The 17588-nt window shown below is 37.1% G+C and overlaps 3 protein-coding genes across 3 annotated transcripts; all 3 read right to left on the reverse strand.

The window, feature by feature from the left end:
- Nucleotides 1–1127: 1127 nt before the first annotated feature.
- LOC121947893 (eukaryotic translation initiation factor 4E-1A-like) lies at nucleotides 1128–6629 on the reverse strand. The gene is given in 7 exon segments (XM_042493077.1): nucleotides 1128–2471; nucleotides 2979–3118; nucleotides 3405–3518; nucleotides 4442–4505; nucleotides 4926–5021; nucleotides 5196–5299; nucleotides 6534–6629. Coding segments are annotated over 7 exon segments (729 nt in total). The 3' UTR covers nucleotides 1128–2356.
- A 2171-nt stretch (nucleotides 6630–8800) lies between these two features.
- LOC121948215 (alcohol dehydrogenase class-3) lies at nucleotides 8801–13564 on the reverse strand. The gene is made up of 9 exons (XM_042493549.1): nucleotides 13511–13564; nucleotides 12941–13042; nucleotides 12062–12203; nucleotides 11882–11969; nucleotides 11426–11645; nucleotides 10582–10842; nucleotides 10229–10364; nucleotides 9143–9281; nucleotides 8801–9011 (listed from the first exon to the last, which is right to left on the reverse strand). Exons 1-9 carry the CDS (start codon nucleotides 13526–13528, stop codon nucleotides 8987–8989), a joined length of 1131 nt encoding a protein of 376 aa, XP_042349483.1. The 5' UTR covers nucleotides 13529–13564; the 3' UTR covers nucleotides 8801–8986.
- A 964-nt stretch (nucleotides 13565–14528) lies between these two features.
- gar1 (GAR1 homolog, ribonucleoprotein) lies at nucleotides 14529–17573 on the reverse strand. The gene is made up of 7 exons (XM_042493590.1): nucleotides 17519–17573; nucleotides 16264–16472; nucleotides 15759–15913; nucleotides 15591–15650; nucleotides 15372–15495; nucleotides 15104–15217; nucleotides 14529–15015 (listed from the first exon to the last, which is right to left on the reverse strand). Exons 2-7 carry the CDS (start codon nucleotides 16454–16456, stop codon nucleotides 15005–15007), a joined length of 657 nt encoding a protein of 218 aa, XP_042349524.1. The 5' UTR covers nucleotides 16457–16472; nucleotides 17519–17573; the 3' UTR covers nucleotides 14529–15004.
- Between the last annotated feature and the right edge of the window lie 15 nt (nucleotides 17574–17588).

Genomic DNA, 17588 nt, shown 5'->3' on the forward strand with positions numbered 1-17588 from the left:
TGCACTGTAAGGTTTAATGGTATATTAACAGGCCTGTCACATGTTTTTTAGCTTTAAGGGTAATTATTTTCTGTTTTCAAATGCCATGCCAACGACTGAAATATCCTGAAGCTTTTTTTGTTCCATAAATATGCATTTTACTGTTAATCTATGATGTTACGGTAAAGGTAGGGTTATAAATTAATTATTTTAAGAGTAACTTAAAGGGTATATCTCAACCAGGACCCCTTTTTAATATGTTTTTGTATCTAAAATGACTACTGGGAGCAACAGTTTTTGAAATTGGTGCAATAGCCAATAGCCTATTGGGCGAGACGGCTGACCTAGCTGCAATGACATCCATGCAGGCTATATCGCACCGTCAATTTACATTCACTAAAAGTGCCTGTTTTTGCCTCAAACAGGCTCAGATTGTTATTCTAAGTGTCTGACAACTTATGGGAAAGTTCTTACAGAGATAAACTTTTTTTTGTCACAAAGTAACATCCTTTTTAACCAGAAACAGCCCCACCATTGCCATTGCCAAACACACCAGACTCCATTTAAATTAACAGTAATTTTAGCGTGTATAGAGCCAGCCCATTTTCACATCTAACTGGGGGAATTAAGGGTTTATTTCAACCAAACCAGATTTCCTGATTTTTGGAACAATGAAAAGACAAACCAATATAACTTTTGTGAGTTTTATTTTGCCTCTGTCGACTCTAAAATTACTGTTTTTTTTAAATAGAGTCTGGTGGGTTTGGTGATAGCAATTTTGGGGCTGATTTTGGATAAACAAAAAGTAGTTTAGTCTTTCACAAAAAGGTCTATTTCTGTACGAATCCTTTCCATATTGTTGTCAGACATTTATAATGACAATCTGAGCCTGCCAGTTTAGAGGATGCAAATTGACAACAGGGCTCATTTTCCTTTTGGTCTCACTCCATACTGAACTATTTTAAAAAATGTTGTCCCATTTGTCACTTTGACACAAATTTAAAATACTTTTAACAAAGTTTTCAAATTGTATTATGGGACTTTTCTGCCACTAAACCATTGCTAAGATAATGAAATATAATGCATGTCTTTAAGATTTAAAGATCAAAATAATCTGTTCTTAATGAAAACACTTTAAGAGAACTCGCTTCACTGTCCATGTTTTATTTATTTTCCGTCTCTGTACATTTACTGCTCAGAAATATAGGGCAGGGTGTTGCATTCAAGGCACGGTTCAATCCCTCCAAAGTACTACATTTTTTGCCACAAACAAAACAAAATCTGTAGTGGAAATAATTACGTAAACCAGTAGATCACAAAAACTCACACTGAACTCACAAGTAAACTTCTTGACTGAACATTGCACGCTGTAATATGGCTTGTGCACTAATAAGTAAAAAAAGTAGACATGAAAAACAATATTGTCATTATTAAGACACACTGTGATACAAAATGCTGTTTTTATCACTGACATCTTTCTGTGCTCTGAAACTCAAAACTCTAAAGATTCATAAGAGGTAAAAGTGTATCAGGAGCTCAGGTATGGGCGGCTCACATTAGCTCAAGTGATAAATCTGAGGCACAAAGTTACTATTTGTCCTGGTCCAATTTTTGCAAGAAATTTGTTGTTAACGTTTAACGTAGTTAAAGTGTCTTTAAATATGTTTCCTTCTCTTCAAAATCGTGAATATTTCAAATTCACGTCTTTACATGTGGACAAGCTGCTTCAGAAGAAACTAATCAGTTTGAACAAAGACCGATTAGCAACGATGGAAACGGTGACTTTTAAATAACGTGTCAAACTGAAAAACTGCACATTGACGATCAAACTTCTGACTGATTAATTAAAGTTTGTTTTTTTTAATCAATTTGTTCTGTTCTCTTTTAGAAGATAGGTTATGTATGGTTTAAAAAATATCATTGTGCAACTAATTGTAAAACAAATCCATACATTTAAATTGTAAATAGACAGTACTAATAAAGAGCTACAGTTTATATCAAAGTAGAAATTGTTTTACTTCATTTTTTGCCTTTAATGTGAAGTACTTTAAGAAAATAATAGGCATACACTAAAGGGAGTATAAATAAAATAAATTCTTCACAAATATGCAGCTGCGTGTGAAAACAAAATCTGGGCATCAAAACATCTTTTGCTCATCTTCAGCCCACACCACCACAAAAATATCAACAGACAACAGTGCTACATTTTAACTTCACATCCTCTCACCGTAAACAAAACTTTGGTCAAGTGGCAACAAATAGGCAAACGGAGAGGAAACATCTTTATCTCCACTTTAAATGTTTGTTAGTGGGTAAACATGTCAGTTACATTCATAGAACCATTAAGGAACAGAAAAAAAGGCGTGATTCTGGTTACTCAGGCAACAAACTTGTTCTTGGTCGTGGAGCCGCTTTTTGTGGCCGTGTCTGCGTGTGACTGGTATCCGATGATCACTTTAGGTGGAACGCCTAATCTTTCTTTGTACACGCGCCTAAAAGAAGACAAAAACATATTGCATATTAGCGAACACAGAAAAACATTTAACCATCACATGGCAATAAACTACATTTTAAGACATGCAGACACTGGCATAAAACACTCATAATCCTCATCGTTTGTCTTTACGACTGCATTGCTGAGGATGTCCTGTGATGCTCTATCTTCAACATATTTTGCAACAGGGATTTTTTTAAAAAGCTGAAACATGATACTAAACATTTCTGTCTAGCTGTTAGGTTAAATGGATAATCTATCACTGCACCATTGACTACATGTAAGTAGCTAATTCAAACTTTTGAGAATTAATTGATTACAAAGTTTTAAAAAAACCCCAAACAAACAATCTCACACAACTTTTTTACATTCTTGAAAGGGATGTATATTTAACCAATTATTTTACAGACTTTATAAATTCAGTAAAATATCATTCCCTTTACAATGACTTCATCTATTTAACATCTTAAGATCTGCAGCAGTAATTGTGGCATCGACAGGTTACCCTATGTGTGTGATGGCATCTTTGTTTTCATAGTCTGTGGTCCAGATTGCTATTTTGTCTCCTTTGGCTCGGACGTTGATGACGGATCCGCACACGTCGTCACTGTGGTCGCCAAAAGCTTCACCCACAAGACACAAAAGCTGCAGGAGAAACCGACATTATCTGCAAATTCATTGTCACTGGGGAGCAGATATTTTGATTTGTCATCGTAGGATCGTAGTAATGTGCAGGTGTTATAAATAACTTTAACAGGGTCTCAATTATATACCAACCTGACACAAGAAGAGCGAAACAGAATCCAGTCATCGATTTATTCTGTTGTTTACACCAGTGCTTTTCCAACCGTGAGGTGACAAAACTTCCTTGAAAAAGGCCTTTAATAATGGGACAGTTGTAATTACCAGCACTCAGCAGGACTGAACATACCGTCTCCAACCAGAACCGATCCAGGTCTGCTCTACGCTGCTGCTTGGACAGAGTTATCAGCCAGCGGCCACCTCGTCGATTCCGTGCATCCTCCCACATCGGCTCAATCCCATCCTGCATCCACATGGAGGTCAAAGCTCACAACAATGCAAATATCCCAACATATCCATAACAAACACATCCCATCATCACTCATAAACAGTACAGAGGTGGTTAACTTTCACTGTTGTTCATCCAAAAGCACAAATTACAAAACAAAAATAAGAAATGAGCTCTGGACTTGTTTTGTGTAGACTTGTGGTCAGCTTTGACATCTTGATATGCAGTTCTCCACTGAAAAAAGGATTGTTAACCAACTTAAAATAATTATTTCAACAGGTATTACATAAATGATTTAAGTTTTCTCAACTCAACTTAACAGCAGGTGTGTTAATCAAACTTGATTATTCAATTTGAAAAAACTTAATTCATGTATGTATTACCGATTTAAGTTAGTTAACAATTCTGGGTTTTTGTCAGTGTGCCGGACTTAAACACATTCTTAGTTTTGAGCAACTCTTTCTTCATGAGATGAAGTTAAGTTTAGCCGCTGCTAACTGGAATAAACAGTTTCGATTCTCCTTACTACATGGGTTCATGAATCGCTGGTGACAAAGCCTCACAAATCAGCAAAAACTCAAATAAATTATTTACCCATCAGGCCATCTGACTTCATGCATGCATTTTTAATTTTATTTATGTCACGCTGCATCTATCTATTTGAATCCGAAAATTTTGATCCGAGTATGTTTGGTTTCGCCTAAAAATGTTTTTTTCTTTTTCCCAGGTGACATTTAACAGGTTTCTTTTACAACGTCATTGCTACATATAAATCCACATGCAACTAATGCTGTACCCTATGTCATAGACTTTTGACAACAGGTGAGTGGGAGTTTCCATTTGAAAACTCAAAAATAGAGCACTGATGGACCCGCGCTTTCAATGGATACGTCATTCAATGTTGAAAGAGGGCGATAAAAGGATAAAAGCATGCTTACCTTAAACAGCGAGTAGTCACAGCCAGACATCAAGTTACTTGACAGCTGAATGTGATTGTATAATCTGGGAAGGAAGGAGTATATTTTTTTGTTTAAAAGTATAATGAAAAAAAAACCCTTTTGGCTTAAAACGTGGTGGAATATGAACTACAACTTCACGCATTACCAAAAACTGACAATCAATCATTGATGAAATGTTTCACAGTATGAAAGTATATAGACTGACACGGATATTAAGAGTACAGCAGGAGCAAAAAAAAATTAAGAGCCATTTTGAAAAAAATGTTGCATTGCTTTTAGGTGGAGGAACAGATGATTAACATTTTCTCCAATCTCAGCAAATCCAGAATGTAATGTCCTAACATACAAAATTAATTTCCCCTCCATAATGGTGCACCAAATTGTATTATGAATGTGTCTGATGTTGTGTAATTTAACAGCATGTAGTAGAGTCATGTATATCCAGGTGCAATAAACTACTTACGCCCAGAAGTCTTCCACGGTGTCAAATTTTGAGATGAGACGAAGGTTGGCTTGCCATGTTTTGCTTTTGTCGTTTTTGAAAAACCAAAGAGCCCACCTGCAAAACAAAGAGGAGTTAGTACAGACAAACTTCATGTTTTTCCTCATTAAAAACTTGCTTTACTGGACCAGATGCACAGATTTCCTATTAAACTCCTGCACCTGATATTGAGATGAGATATATACCTGCTTTAAAAAAAAGGAAAAGCAGGAAATAGAGCTGTGGTCTCACTTGTTTTGTAAAGGATGCTTGATGTATGATTCGGGACTCATAACTTTTGGAGTGGTTGTTTCACATTTTTCCTTTTCAGGATTAGCAGGGACTGAAGTTGACACCTAGCAGACAAAAATATAAAAACACAAAGAGATGCATTAAAAATACATCAGAGAATAAATTAAAAAATAGATGTTAACAATTATTTTGAGATTTTCCAATGAAATGTCAGACAAAAGGGCTATCCATAACATCCTCCTTCCAAAAAGCATTTTTAAGGAAAAAAATTAATTTAAGACATTTGATACCAACCAAGGCCGAATTTTTAGATTAATTAACTCATTGCTAATAATAATAATGATAATGATGATAATAATAATAATGATAATGATAATAATAATAATAATGATATTTATATAGCACACCTCATGCTTTGGCACAAAGTGCTTCCCAAATAAAAAGGTTACCAGAATAAAGAGATGTCAGAAAGCCATGTAGCCCCTCCCTTGCCTTTATAACAACAACAACCAAAATTATGAACATAAAAGCAAAAATAATAAAATAACACTGCATACAAATAGGTGCGAAGGTGCAAGTTCAAAGATATAATTCCATATGTAAGTAAGTAAATGAGAAGATAATTAAGCTAATTTGATAAGATAAAGATTCATATTAAAAGAAATAACAATTTGTATGAGCAGATACGATCGTAATAAAAGAAATGATGTCGTATAAAACAGGCTGAATGCCAATAAAAGAACTAACTCTTGAAATTAAAACAGTTAAGTGCAAAATATATGGAAGTGCATAAAACAGTCACATATAAAATGCAAAGATAATAAGTTAAAAATGCAACACCATTTTAAATGACTTTTGAAAGACTTTTCAAGGATCAACGGGAACCCTGAAAAATAAAAATAACCCGCAGCCTCATATTATTTTGGGGTTTTTTTGCGCTCGTGACAAACGTTTTTCAGACGGTTGACTGGGTTACGTTAACGTGAGCAGCGCGTGCGTGCTCCCATTCATACAAACAGAGTTCATCTGAGGGAACCGACCGAGTTATCAACACCGGGATTTAACCGGAATTCACGTTAACGACACATCAGCAGCAGTTTATACAAACGCTAGTGTCAGAAATAATCTTAAATAAACTGCGACAAACGTACATTTGAACCCAGAGTGCTGCTAATTCAATGGAGTTTGGCTCGCGAGTTGTGTCACCTGTCAAAGGTAACAACAGGAAGTTTAAAGGCTGACAGAGGCTGTCTGTCTCTGAGCAGCTGCTTTCTTTCATAAATGATGTTTGAACAGTGAATTAAAGCACAGTTTGTAGAGTTAAAACACTGCACTCACCACCAGCGCGGTCGCCATCTTCTGGAAATCACACTCAGGTTTTTGGGCGTCTGGTAAAATAGCTGATTGGGCCATCTGGTACTCCTACTCGCGCATGCGCACAAGGCTGGACAAAAGTACAGGTTGTTCTAGATTCCAGTCTGTGGGATCACACACGTTATCATCCTCCTGTTATTGATTATTGATCAAATTCATCAAGGGTAGATAATAAACACTACTAGCTGTATCCAAATTAGCAGTAAACAGATGTCATTGAAGTAATAATAAAAGATTAGTGAAATTATTCTAGTGGAAAAACTGAACAAAAATGTAAATATAATTGCACTTAAGTAATAGTATAGCACATTTGAGGCTACCTTCCCAGATTTTCAAGTGTGGCATACAGAGCAATAAAACAGGGCATTTTTTAGATTTACATTTAGATACATATTTATTTTGAACATGTAAAACGAACAAGCAGAAAATGATTTTTTTTTAAAAAAAGAATAAACAAAATGGCAATAACAAAAAAGGATGATATCAAGAAATTAAATCTTATGTGTAGGAGTAGGAGGATGTATTAACATTATTTCCTACCCCTTCTTGGCTAATCTGTTAATTAACTTGTGAACTTTATTTCAAACGTATATACATACACTTGCATATTTACACACATAGACTTAGACATACACACACACACACACACACACACACACACACACATCCATATAAACACACGTACATATGTCCCACTGAATTAACACATCTACAGTATTTTCAGTATGATGTGGTCAGGCAGGAGTTTCCTAAACCAGTTTGACGATAGAGGTATGGGTCTAATTTAGTGTTTTTAGTTTTCTGGTCACTTAGGGTCCATTCAGAATGGATCTGTGACCCACTATTGGACCGCAACCCACCAGTTGGGAACCACTTGTGAAACTGAATAATTTCAGTCTTTTAGCAGTATTGCTGATGGCTTATTGTCAGTGTGTTACTGTCAACACAAATTTCAGTGTGTTGCATGCTGTCTGGGTGGCCAGTGATGTCAGGAAATTGCAGTACAATGCACGTATTTGTACACATCTTTTTTTAACAACATATCTTATTTATTTTATTTATATGTATATATTGTGCGATATCTTGAGGCACAATGCACATTTTTTGTCTTGCAAACATCACATTTCTATATTTCTTATAATTCCTTTTGATTCCTGAGATCAGGTTTATTTATCATCTTTTATTTACCACCATTGAGTAAACATGAAATAAAAACAAACTGATTAAAATTAGTCTGAGGTCATCTTAGTAGACTTGAAACATCCCCTCAAACAGCTAAAGTCACTTTTTGAAATGGTAAAACCTAAAGGCAAAAAAGTGAGACAATGATTAAAAACTCCATCACATGCAGCACATCCTGTGTTAGTATATTTGGGTAAAATATATTCATATTTTGTGTAACTGATTGTCTAGGATTACACATACAGTGTTATATACATGTGCTGGGGTTAAAAGTGCAGGCAACGTAAAGAAATATTTGCAAACATTTGCTTGGTGATTTCTGTACTGCACTTTGGGGTGATATTGCAAAAACATGCAGTAAACTCAAGGTCGTTCTCAGTCTGTTTACCACCCCTGTTGCAGTGTTGCAGGCTTAGTATACTGTGACAATAAATATTATACATATATTGTGCACTGTGCAGGCTTAGTGGAAATGTGCTCTGGCAAACTGTGTTCCTGTGGGTAATAAAACATTACAAGATTAACACACAAACAGCAGATATTTCGTGTTGTGTAATTAATATTATCTTTTACTTGTGATTCTATCAGTCTATCAGAGCAATGCTCTCAGAGAATGTGATGACCTTAACCAAAAGTCAGTGTGAGTACAATTTCAACCATATTTAGGTTGTTTTTTTTTAGATATTTTAGCAAGATTTTTTTAAAAAATATTGCTTTATGGAAATGTGTACATTTTATTGTGATATACAATGAAGTGTCTGTATGAATGTGGTATTGTAATTGTTAAATATTGTGATTAACTGCTGTTTTCATGCTATGAACTCTTATAGGAGTGACTAAATGGGGCTGAAAAAGACTCACTATTATAATAATCAGTCTCTGAACCCATCAGCTACTGGTCTCTCAACAATATATCATCAGAATACATATGCAGATATCTGTTTATAGAGTTTAGCTAACAAGAGCAGCAGCCAAATGCCTTTATGATAACATTTTAAATCATCACATACTTCTGTGAAAGAGCAGCAAAAGAAAAAGCAGAGAATAAATTAATTTTCAAAACGTTTTAATGACACTCTAGTTTGAACTGTGCTCTGCTGTTAATAAAAAATGATGTTCTAATACTGAAACTTACGTCATACAAACAAGTGCAGAGTGAAAACATTAAGTGCTGCAACTATGGAAGGAGATTGTTTGAGAGGCCGGATGTGAAGGATGTCTTTGTTTTAGGCACTTCAGAAGGTCAGCACTGTGCGGATACTGCAACGAAAAAAATTAAAAATTAAGAGTCAACAAAACAAAAGAAAACAAAAAAGTGAAAGGGCTTTACAAACTAAGAAAACTAGAGCAGATGTGGCAATGCACCGACTGCATAAATGAAATATTCTCACCTCTTTCCAGCGTGCATGAGGTCGAATCCCTCGTTGATCTTCTCAAAGGGCAGCGTGTGAGTCACAAACTCATCCACCTTCAGCTTCTTATTCATGTAGTCTTCCACCAGTTTAGGAACGCTCTCCACACTCTTCCACCCTGGGGGTGAATTTCAAAACCTCTTTTATTACCGCAATTTTCATTTGACCAAAACTTAATGAAATAGAACTAATGTATCACCAGAAGGCCTCGGGCAAGGTACCTTTTTCCCAACTAAAAACATGTATAAATGGCTGCTCAAGCTTTGTTTGGTAGAAAAAATAAATATCTGAAATAAGTATTAACAATTGTAGCTTAAATGCTGAATTGAAAAAAAAAACCAAAAGAAAAAAAAAAAGTGATCTTTGAGTCGAATTATCAAAAGGTTAGCTCCGTTGGATTGCGGAGGAAAAAAAATACTTAAATATATTATTAAATATATTAAATATTACATATATGCTGAAATAAATTCAGAAAAAATGCACAAGGGACTTTCTCACTCATAAACATACAAAAATACATAAATAAATAAATATAGGAGAACAAAAAAATAAATTCAAAACATTGTTTCATTTATCATCTCTTATCATTATCAATAAATAATATCATTATTTAGATCATTTATTGATTAATTTATTTCAGCATTTATTCTTCTGTTCATTTATTTCTGTATTTCTATTGATTCATGCATTTAATTCTACATTAATTTGTTTATTCCCGTATTTATTTATACATTTAGTTTCATATTTGATCTTCTATTTATGTAGAGATATGTTTATTCATTTCAGAATTTATCTTAATGATTCCTGTATCTATTTATTCATTTATTTTTCATTTCCATAATTGTTTATTTATGTATTAATTTTTGCATTTATATATTTATTTATCAACACTTTAGTCATTTTTGGTCTTTCAAAATTTAAAATTAAGCCTGAGTCAACTTTTGCCTGAAAAAATCCTAATTACCCATAAATAATATGCAAAAGGCTTTGAACTCACAGACAGCTGGATGTGCAGCCAGATCACATTAAACTGATTGTAAGTAATTATCTAACACAGTCAGTCACCTCCAAAGGCTGTGCCCCTCCACACTCGGCCTGTCACCAGCTGGAAGGGTCTGGTCGAGATCTCCTGTCCAGCTCCGGCTACGCCGATGATGACACTTTCACCCCATCCTTTATGGCACGCCTCCAGAGCAGCTCTCTGAAATATGAAAATAGTGTTTTTTAAAAGAATTGCAAACTTATGAAAAGTGTGTTATATGCTGCTTGCACTGTTGAGTACACTGAACTTTATGTTTATCTACCAACCAATCTGGATGACAAATGAACACAGTTGATCTAATGCTTAATATGCTGCTTACTGGGATTTCTATATGATGTCCAACTTGTTTTTGTTTCCACAGTACGGTGTGTCTCACCATGATCTGCACATTTCCGATGCACTCAAAAGAATAGTCCACACCGCCGTCAGTCATCTCCACCAGGACCTCCTGGATGGGCCTGCTGTGGTCCTTGGGGTTCACAAACTCAGTGGCGCCAAACTCCTTGGCTTTCTCAAACTTTGCAGCATTGATGTCCACACCGATGATCCTGGTCGCCCCGGCAACCTTGCAGCCCATAATAACAGCCAAGCCGACAGCTCCGAGGCCAAACACAGCGCATGTGGACCCGGGCTCGACCTGAGCGTGCATTAGGAGGAATAACAATGTGAGAATTCAAGTGTTACTGAAACAGTTTGCATACAAACAAACCGATTGTATGCAGAACTTTATTTTGGCTAATGTAGCCTCCTCACGTTTAATTACAGAAATATCAGAGCTGGATTTTCTGGCCTTTCATATAACGCCATATTGCAATTTTTATTTTTAACGTTTGCAAGTACTAGGGATAAACAAGGTGACAAAATCTCTGAAATACCCAGCATACCTCTGCATGTCATGCTTTCTGTTAAGACAGTAAACAATGTTTTTTTTTAAAAAACGGTAAGCATGTCGAAAACAGCATTTTGTGGACGACAACAACATGGAAGCAGACCTCGTGACACTATTCCTTTTCAAATTAAATCTGCATAATTAATGAGGCTGACCCATTTTAGAGTCTCTCTTCATTGTATCCTTTGGGCAACAAACTTGTTCTGTATAATAAGCCTTGAAAATAAAATGTGACGACAGTTATGTCACTTTAGAAATAAATTAATGTACAAATTCTTCTTTCTCTTGTAAGGCGGCACTATTACACTTTAGCGCTGCATGTGACGCCCACCTTGGCAGTGTTGAGAGCTGCACCGTATCCAGTAGAAATGCCACATCCAAGAAGGCACACTTTATCCAGCGGAGCCTTGTCGTTCACCTTGGCCAGAGAGATGTCGGCCACCACGGTGTAATCCGAGAAGGTGCTGGTCCCCATGAAGTGAAACACTTGCTTTCCCTTGCAAGTGAAGCGGGAGGTCTTGTCAGGGAGCAGACCCTGGCCCTGGGTAACTCTGCAGAGTGGAAGCACAGTGAAGAGAGGATTTCAGCGGCTCTGTGTTTCAGCGCAGGGCAGACTGAGGCTCAAACTAATGATGACTGCTTTGATTTGGTTGCCCTGAGGTGGTGCACCTGAGGCTGTGAGTTCAACTATTCTGCCACAAAGAAATACGTTTTTTAAATGTCAGTTTTACTGATAAAAATAGACGGTCCCCACCAAGTCAAGGTTACAAAAAGAAGTCGGCTTTACCTAATTTTCTGGCAAAGGTTGGTCTTGGGGTTTTTGCAGAATTTGCATTCACCACATTGTGGCACGTACAGTGGGACAACGGTATCACCTTTGTAAAAAAACAAAAAAAAAAAAAATTGTGCATAGTTCGAAATCATGCAAGTGGAGCAAATTTCAACATTTTGTCTGACAGCTCCATACCTGGCTTGAATTTGGTGACACCCTCACCAACGCTCTCAACCGTTCCGGCGCCCTCGTGACCCAAGATGACAGGGAAAAGTCCTTCGGGGTCACTGCCACTCAGAGTGTACGCGTCTGTGTGACACACGCCTGTGGCAAAGATCTGAGAGGCACAGTGTCGTTTAGAGTTTGTGTCAGAACAGCTGCTCGATGCAGCAGTGGAATATTTTAGACATTAGGCCTGATATTAGCTTTACCTTCATTATCTAATGTCTGAGTTAAAGGGAGTTCAGATCTTATGAAGTGAGGCTGTTTGAGGTGCTGAGCAACTGTCAATGTATTAGGAGACATCACTCGCCCTCGATTTGGAGAAGCAGCCAGGAGTACTGCAAAGCTACACAATATACTGCTGAGCAGGGCTCAGCAAAAAATTATTTGAGCTACTGAAAGAAAAACATTAGTTTGAAATATAAAGCACACACATTGACTATAGATATGTGCAATAATACTTTTATTTTATATACCATTTATTTGTATTGTTTGTGCTTAGGCTTAGATTTTGTTTTTATTTCACTGTATTCATTTGTTGCTTCCACTGTTTTAGATTCTAATGTCCAGTTTCATTGCTGCTTCTAACAGGACCTCAGTATTTACTTTTGCTCCCTCTCATGCACCTCATTAAATGAGCACCTCACATGACTCCACTTAAAAAGATCTGGACTATACTCATCCGGCATTCCTCAGTTATGAATCTTCAAAATCATGCACATCTGTCATAGTTTAGTGATTCTTCTGGGGTGGAGTTATTTTCCTGCCTCTCATGCTGCTAAGACCGGTCTCTAGAAATAATACAAAAGCTGGAACAGAGTCAGCTGTATTCATGTCAGCGGTGTGGTTTACCTTGATACGAACTTCATGGGCCTTGGGTGGAGCGACCTCCACCTCCTCAATGGAGAGGGGCTTGCCAGGTTCCCAGGCAACAGCTGCCTTGCACTTGATGACCTGAAGGAAAAGTAGTCCTTTTTTTTTTTTTTTTACAAAACAAATAGTTGAGTAACTGTGAGCATGAACTGAGGCTTTACAGCGTGTGTGTGTGTGTGTGTGTGTGTGTGTGACAGGTGGAGCTAGCTGCAGTGTACTTTGCCTCTGAGCTGTGTGCAGGCTTATGCAAAACCACAGACCCCTTTAGTAGTTATCTGCTGCAATAACGTTTCCCTTCAACACATTTTAACCTCATAACTTTATCAGTTAATTCTGATTTCTGACACCAAGAACTGAGACGTCGCTACTTCTTCTCCTCTAAACGGCGTTTTCGCGTTTTCATTCAACGGACACGAATATGTGCACGCGAACAGAGGAAACCGAGCCTCTATGTGCTACAAGTAAAATTAATTTAACCATCACGACACGCACATGAGCAGATGGCGCATTTAAAATTGTTTATCGTGCAATTTGTGGGAAAGTACTTACTTTCCCAGCTGTCTCCATGTTCGTTTCTTGAACACGAGAGGGAGGAGCTGGGCGCGCGGCCGTAAAGGAGTTTACGTCCGGGCCAATCAGAAACGAGGACCCGCGACGTAAGCATGACACAGGCGATTATCAATTTCATTCATTCTCCATTTATCCATAAACAAAGATACTCTTGATTAAGATATAATACAAACTCTGGCATTTTAAAGAGTGAATGTTGTTATTTTTTGTATCTGTATTTCTATTATGTAAATGACTGTGTGCACAGTAAAAAAATAAAATAATAATAATAATGATAATAACAATCTATTGTGTTTTACGAAAGCCCAGCTCAGGGGCAGGATTTTTATAAAACACTTTGAAAATATGTTGCAAAATTCTCCCCTTTAGAACATATTACCAACTATTAACCTCATTCTTAGACTTGGGAATAGAGTTTCAGAAAACTGCTTTGGAAACAAAGAAAGGAAAAAAGGTACAATTTAAACATCACAAAATCTATTATTGGTCTTAATTTCTGAATATTAATGTTCAGGCTATTCATTTGGATACAGGGAAGTCAAATTAGCTTAATTACAAATACTTTAATATCCCAATGACAAAACTGCATTACTGTATATATTTTTTAAATCCCCCAATTTGTTTATTTTAATTTCTAAAATAATATCTACTCCTCCCTCAATTAAATTTCCAGAATCCATCAATATGCATATACTTTCGCTGTGAAAGGTTTAACTACTACATCATGGTTTGTACATCACACAAAAAAATCCACCAGTATGCGCATGTGCACTGTAGGTTACAAGTTTCCAATTGTTGGCAGATTGATGTGAAACCTTGGTAATGGCCAAATCTCAAAATGAATCCACAATAAGAAAATCGCCTTTTTTTTTTTAAATTTAAGGGGGACTTAAGCATATTCTCAGGCTACATTTAGAAACTTGAACCTGGTTTTTGTTTCTGTTCTCCACTCTTAAGATTTTATTACTAAGACCAGAGAATTTAAAAAAAGACACAATTACAAAGCACCTTTTAATCAAGGCCTTAAACAAGAATGTGACAACATTTGAGTTTAAGATTTTGCAAATTATGGGTATTAAAAATATTTTCAACTACCAGCATATAAAGTTTTCTCACACATTTCCTCCTATCGACAGAAAATAAAACATGGAGTTTGAATGTATCTTTTGAAAACTTAATCAAAATACAAAGTTCTGTCGTGGCATCACAAATGGACCCAATAACTTCCTAACAGGCTGAAAGGTCCCCATCGTGTTACACACAAGCATACACGTGAACCTTTTCAATAAAAATCATCCATCACATTTCCAAAAATGGTACAAAAACAAAACAAGGAGGGAAAATCCATTCAAGCTCTACAAATAGAGGCAATGTCCATATTCTGAGTCCATCAGGCCAGACACCGGCACAGCCTTTCTGCTTGTGTAGCATAAGACAGTGATGAGACCGTCACACCAGACCATCACTGTCAGATCATCTCCCACCTGCAAGAGAACAGCAAAAATAAAAACTTAACCCTTCACATCAAACATGTACAATTTGAAAAATTTCAAACACTGAAAAAGGGCAAACCTCTGAATCCACGTCCTCCTCCACCTCCTCTTCCTCTGAAACCTCCTCCACCTCGTCCACCTCCGAACCCTCCACCGCGGCCGCCTCCACCGCGGCCACCTCTAAAACCGCCACCTGAAACAACAACATTATTAATCAAACCACTGACAAATAATATCAGTATAAAGTGCCCAAGAGGGGAAAAAACTCTGGTTGTGTTACCTTTGATGAGCTGTGCATTCGTAAACAAGAAATCTCATTTAAATGGGACAAATTTTGAATGCCTCACCTCCACGACCACCTCCTCTTCCTCCACCTCGGCCGCCTCTGCCTCCTCTGGGTGGGCCTTTCTCTCCTGGCGGCCTGGGCAGGAATCTCTGCAGCGGGAGGAGCTTCATTGGATCTATGTAAAACTAAACCAGACAGTGCAAATTACAAACAGTGGAATACGCAGAGGAAGTGAAATGCTTTTCAGTGTGCAAATACACATTTAAAAATCACTTTATACCTTCTGCATTTTCTTAAATGAGGACGCCTTCATGTTTTCAGAAAGCTTGACTGAAAAATACTGCAAGGATATGTTAAGGAATTAACTGGATTTTGAGCAGCAACAATATTTCACTTTTGTCTTCCCAGAGAGGTCCGGAGACTGAAAGAAAGATAACAGAAAGGATACAAAGTCCCGGAGCTGGCCGAATATCTCGTCCACCTTCCCGATCTGCTCCTTGTTTTCCAAGTACACCGGAGCGTTGAAGTAAGGAACTTTGTTTTCCTCTGTTGTACACTTGCACACAATGTCATCCTCACATGGATGCATGAACTCCCCCAGAGCTGCAGAGTGGACACAAAAAAACGACAAGCTTGTTGGGTATAAAGTGTTCCACCATTACTGCAATGGCCCGGCTCCAAATCCAGCCTTTTGTTCGACTTCATGAGCCCTTTACACACGATATTTGTGAGTGTGCATATCAGCAGGCTCTGCTCAAGGAAATAACCCAAAGTTCATGTCATTGGGACATTTAAACAGGGATTTTTGAAGCACTGAAAAAGGAAACAACATAACATGAAAGGAGCATTTTTGTGTCAAGCTTTAAACCCACTCTTCACTACTTTTTTTAATAATAAAAATAAAAAATGCAATGTCAGAGTGGTAGAGATAAAAGATCTATTTAAGATCTTACCGACGACATACTCTGGAGGACCGTAGTCTTGTTGTCTATTAAAACCACCTCTGCCGCCACCACGTCCAAATCCACCACCTCTGCCGCCTCCTCTGCCTCCTCCAAATCCGCCTCCTCTGCCTCCTCCACCTCGGTTAAATCCTCCGCCTCCACCTCCTCTCCCTCCTCGTCCACCTCCTCCTCTGAAAGACATTTTTCTTCAAATTTCTCTGAAATAAAAAGAGAGAAGACAAGTCAGAAGAAATCAAACAAAACACAACAAAACAATAACTCCCATTTGGTAATTTTTTCCCCAAACTACTTTTATTCATAAGACAGGACAAGTACAAAATGATGTGCGTATCGCAGTATTTTTCTTTCACAATAACTAATATGACAACTCCAGAAGTTGTAAAAGAGAGAAACAAAAAAGTCACAAAGCGGGGAAAAAAACATCAACAAGCAGAGTAAAAACTAAGAAAAATACACAATGGGTATAATAAGGGCTTAAACTGGGAAAAGAGGGAATTAAGTTGGGACGCCGGAAGTTATAAAGTACTGTGTGTCAATATATATATAAAACCTACTTCTCAGTGTCTTTATTAAGATACAAACAAATAATATGAACATCAACAATGCAAAAATCACCAAAAAATGGCTTATTGGGACTGAAAGTCAATATTATGTGTGAAAATATGGAATCATACAACCATAACAACAGATAGCTTAAAAAAAATCAATACTGAGCTTTGGGCATGTCTTGAATGTAACCTGGTGTAAACACACTAAAAGATTAATATTGTCGATCTCATAATGTCTGTCCAAGAAAGTTTACGAACAAGCTAAGTGGAAACAAACGCTATCAACTTTAGCCTTTTGAAGTTGTTTTATTCAGAAATATTTGCGTTTTCATACTGATTACATATTTCCTGCATGATCTGTTTGTATTTTAGAAAAGAGACTACTGAGAAATAAGTACGATCTTTATAACACTGCTAAAATAAAGTTAAACTGGCTGATTGCAGAGGCATCAGCAGGTTGGTAAAATTCAGCTTACTGTGGAGTGAATTTGCTGCATTTAACTTTTGCTAACATCGTGGACTCAGCAGCACCACACAACTGCTAGCTAGCATGCTAGCTCAACTCAATCATTTAAAACTACAAAATTCAGCCGCATTTCCCACCAAAAAACAACACGTTAGATATCCACATCAACATACACACTTCTGCCAACGTCTACAACACTATAACCACACAGTTAAAGCGCATTACTCACAAAGTTGATCGGCTAACAGCGGATATTTACTCCGAGACTTCCATGCGATGTCAACACGTGTTGCTAAGGA

Source organism: Plectropomus leopardus, chromosome 9 (genome assembly GCF_008729295.1).
Source record: "Plectropomus leopardus isolate mb chromosome 9, YSFRI_Pleo_2.0, whole genome shotgun sequence".
Taxonomy (NCBI): domain Eukaryota; kingdom Metazoa; phylum Chordata; class Actinopteri; order Perciformes; family Serranidae; genus Plectropomus; species Plectropomus leopardus.

Excerpts from the sequence above, each read along its gene's own strand:
- LOC121948215 (XM_042493549.1), bottom strand. Across the intron at positions 11,646-11,881 it reads AACCTTTGCCAGAAAATTAG|AGTTACCCAGGGCCAGGGTC; the intron begins GTAAAGCCGACT and ends TCCACTCTGCAG. Across the intron at positions 9,282-10,228 it reads GAGGGGCACAGCCTTTGGAG|GGTGGAAGAGTGTGGAGAGC; the intron begins GTGACTGACTGT and ends ATTCACCCCCAG.
- gar1 (XM_042493590.1), bottom strand. The coding sequence starts at position 16,456 with ATGTCTTTCAGAGGAGGAGGTGGACGAGGAGGGAGAGGAGGTGGAGGC. Across the intron at positions 15,914-16,263 it reads TCCTCCAGAGTATGTCGTCG|CTCTGGGGGAGTTCATGCAT; the intron begins GTAAGATCTTAA and ends TCCACTCTGCAG. Across the intron at positions 15,218-15,371 it reads AAGAGGAGGTGGTCGTGGAG|GTGGCGGTTTTAGAGGTGGC; the intron begins GTGAGGCATTCA and ends TTGTTGTTTCAG.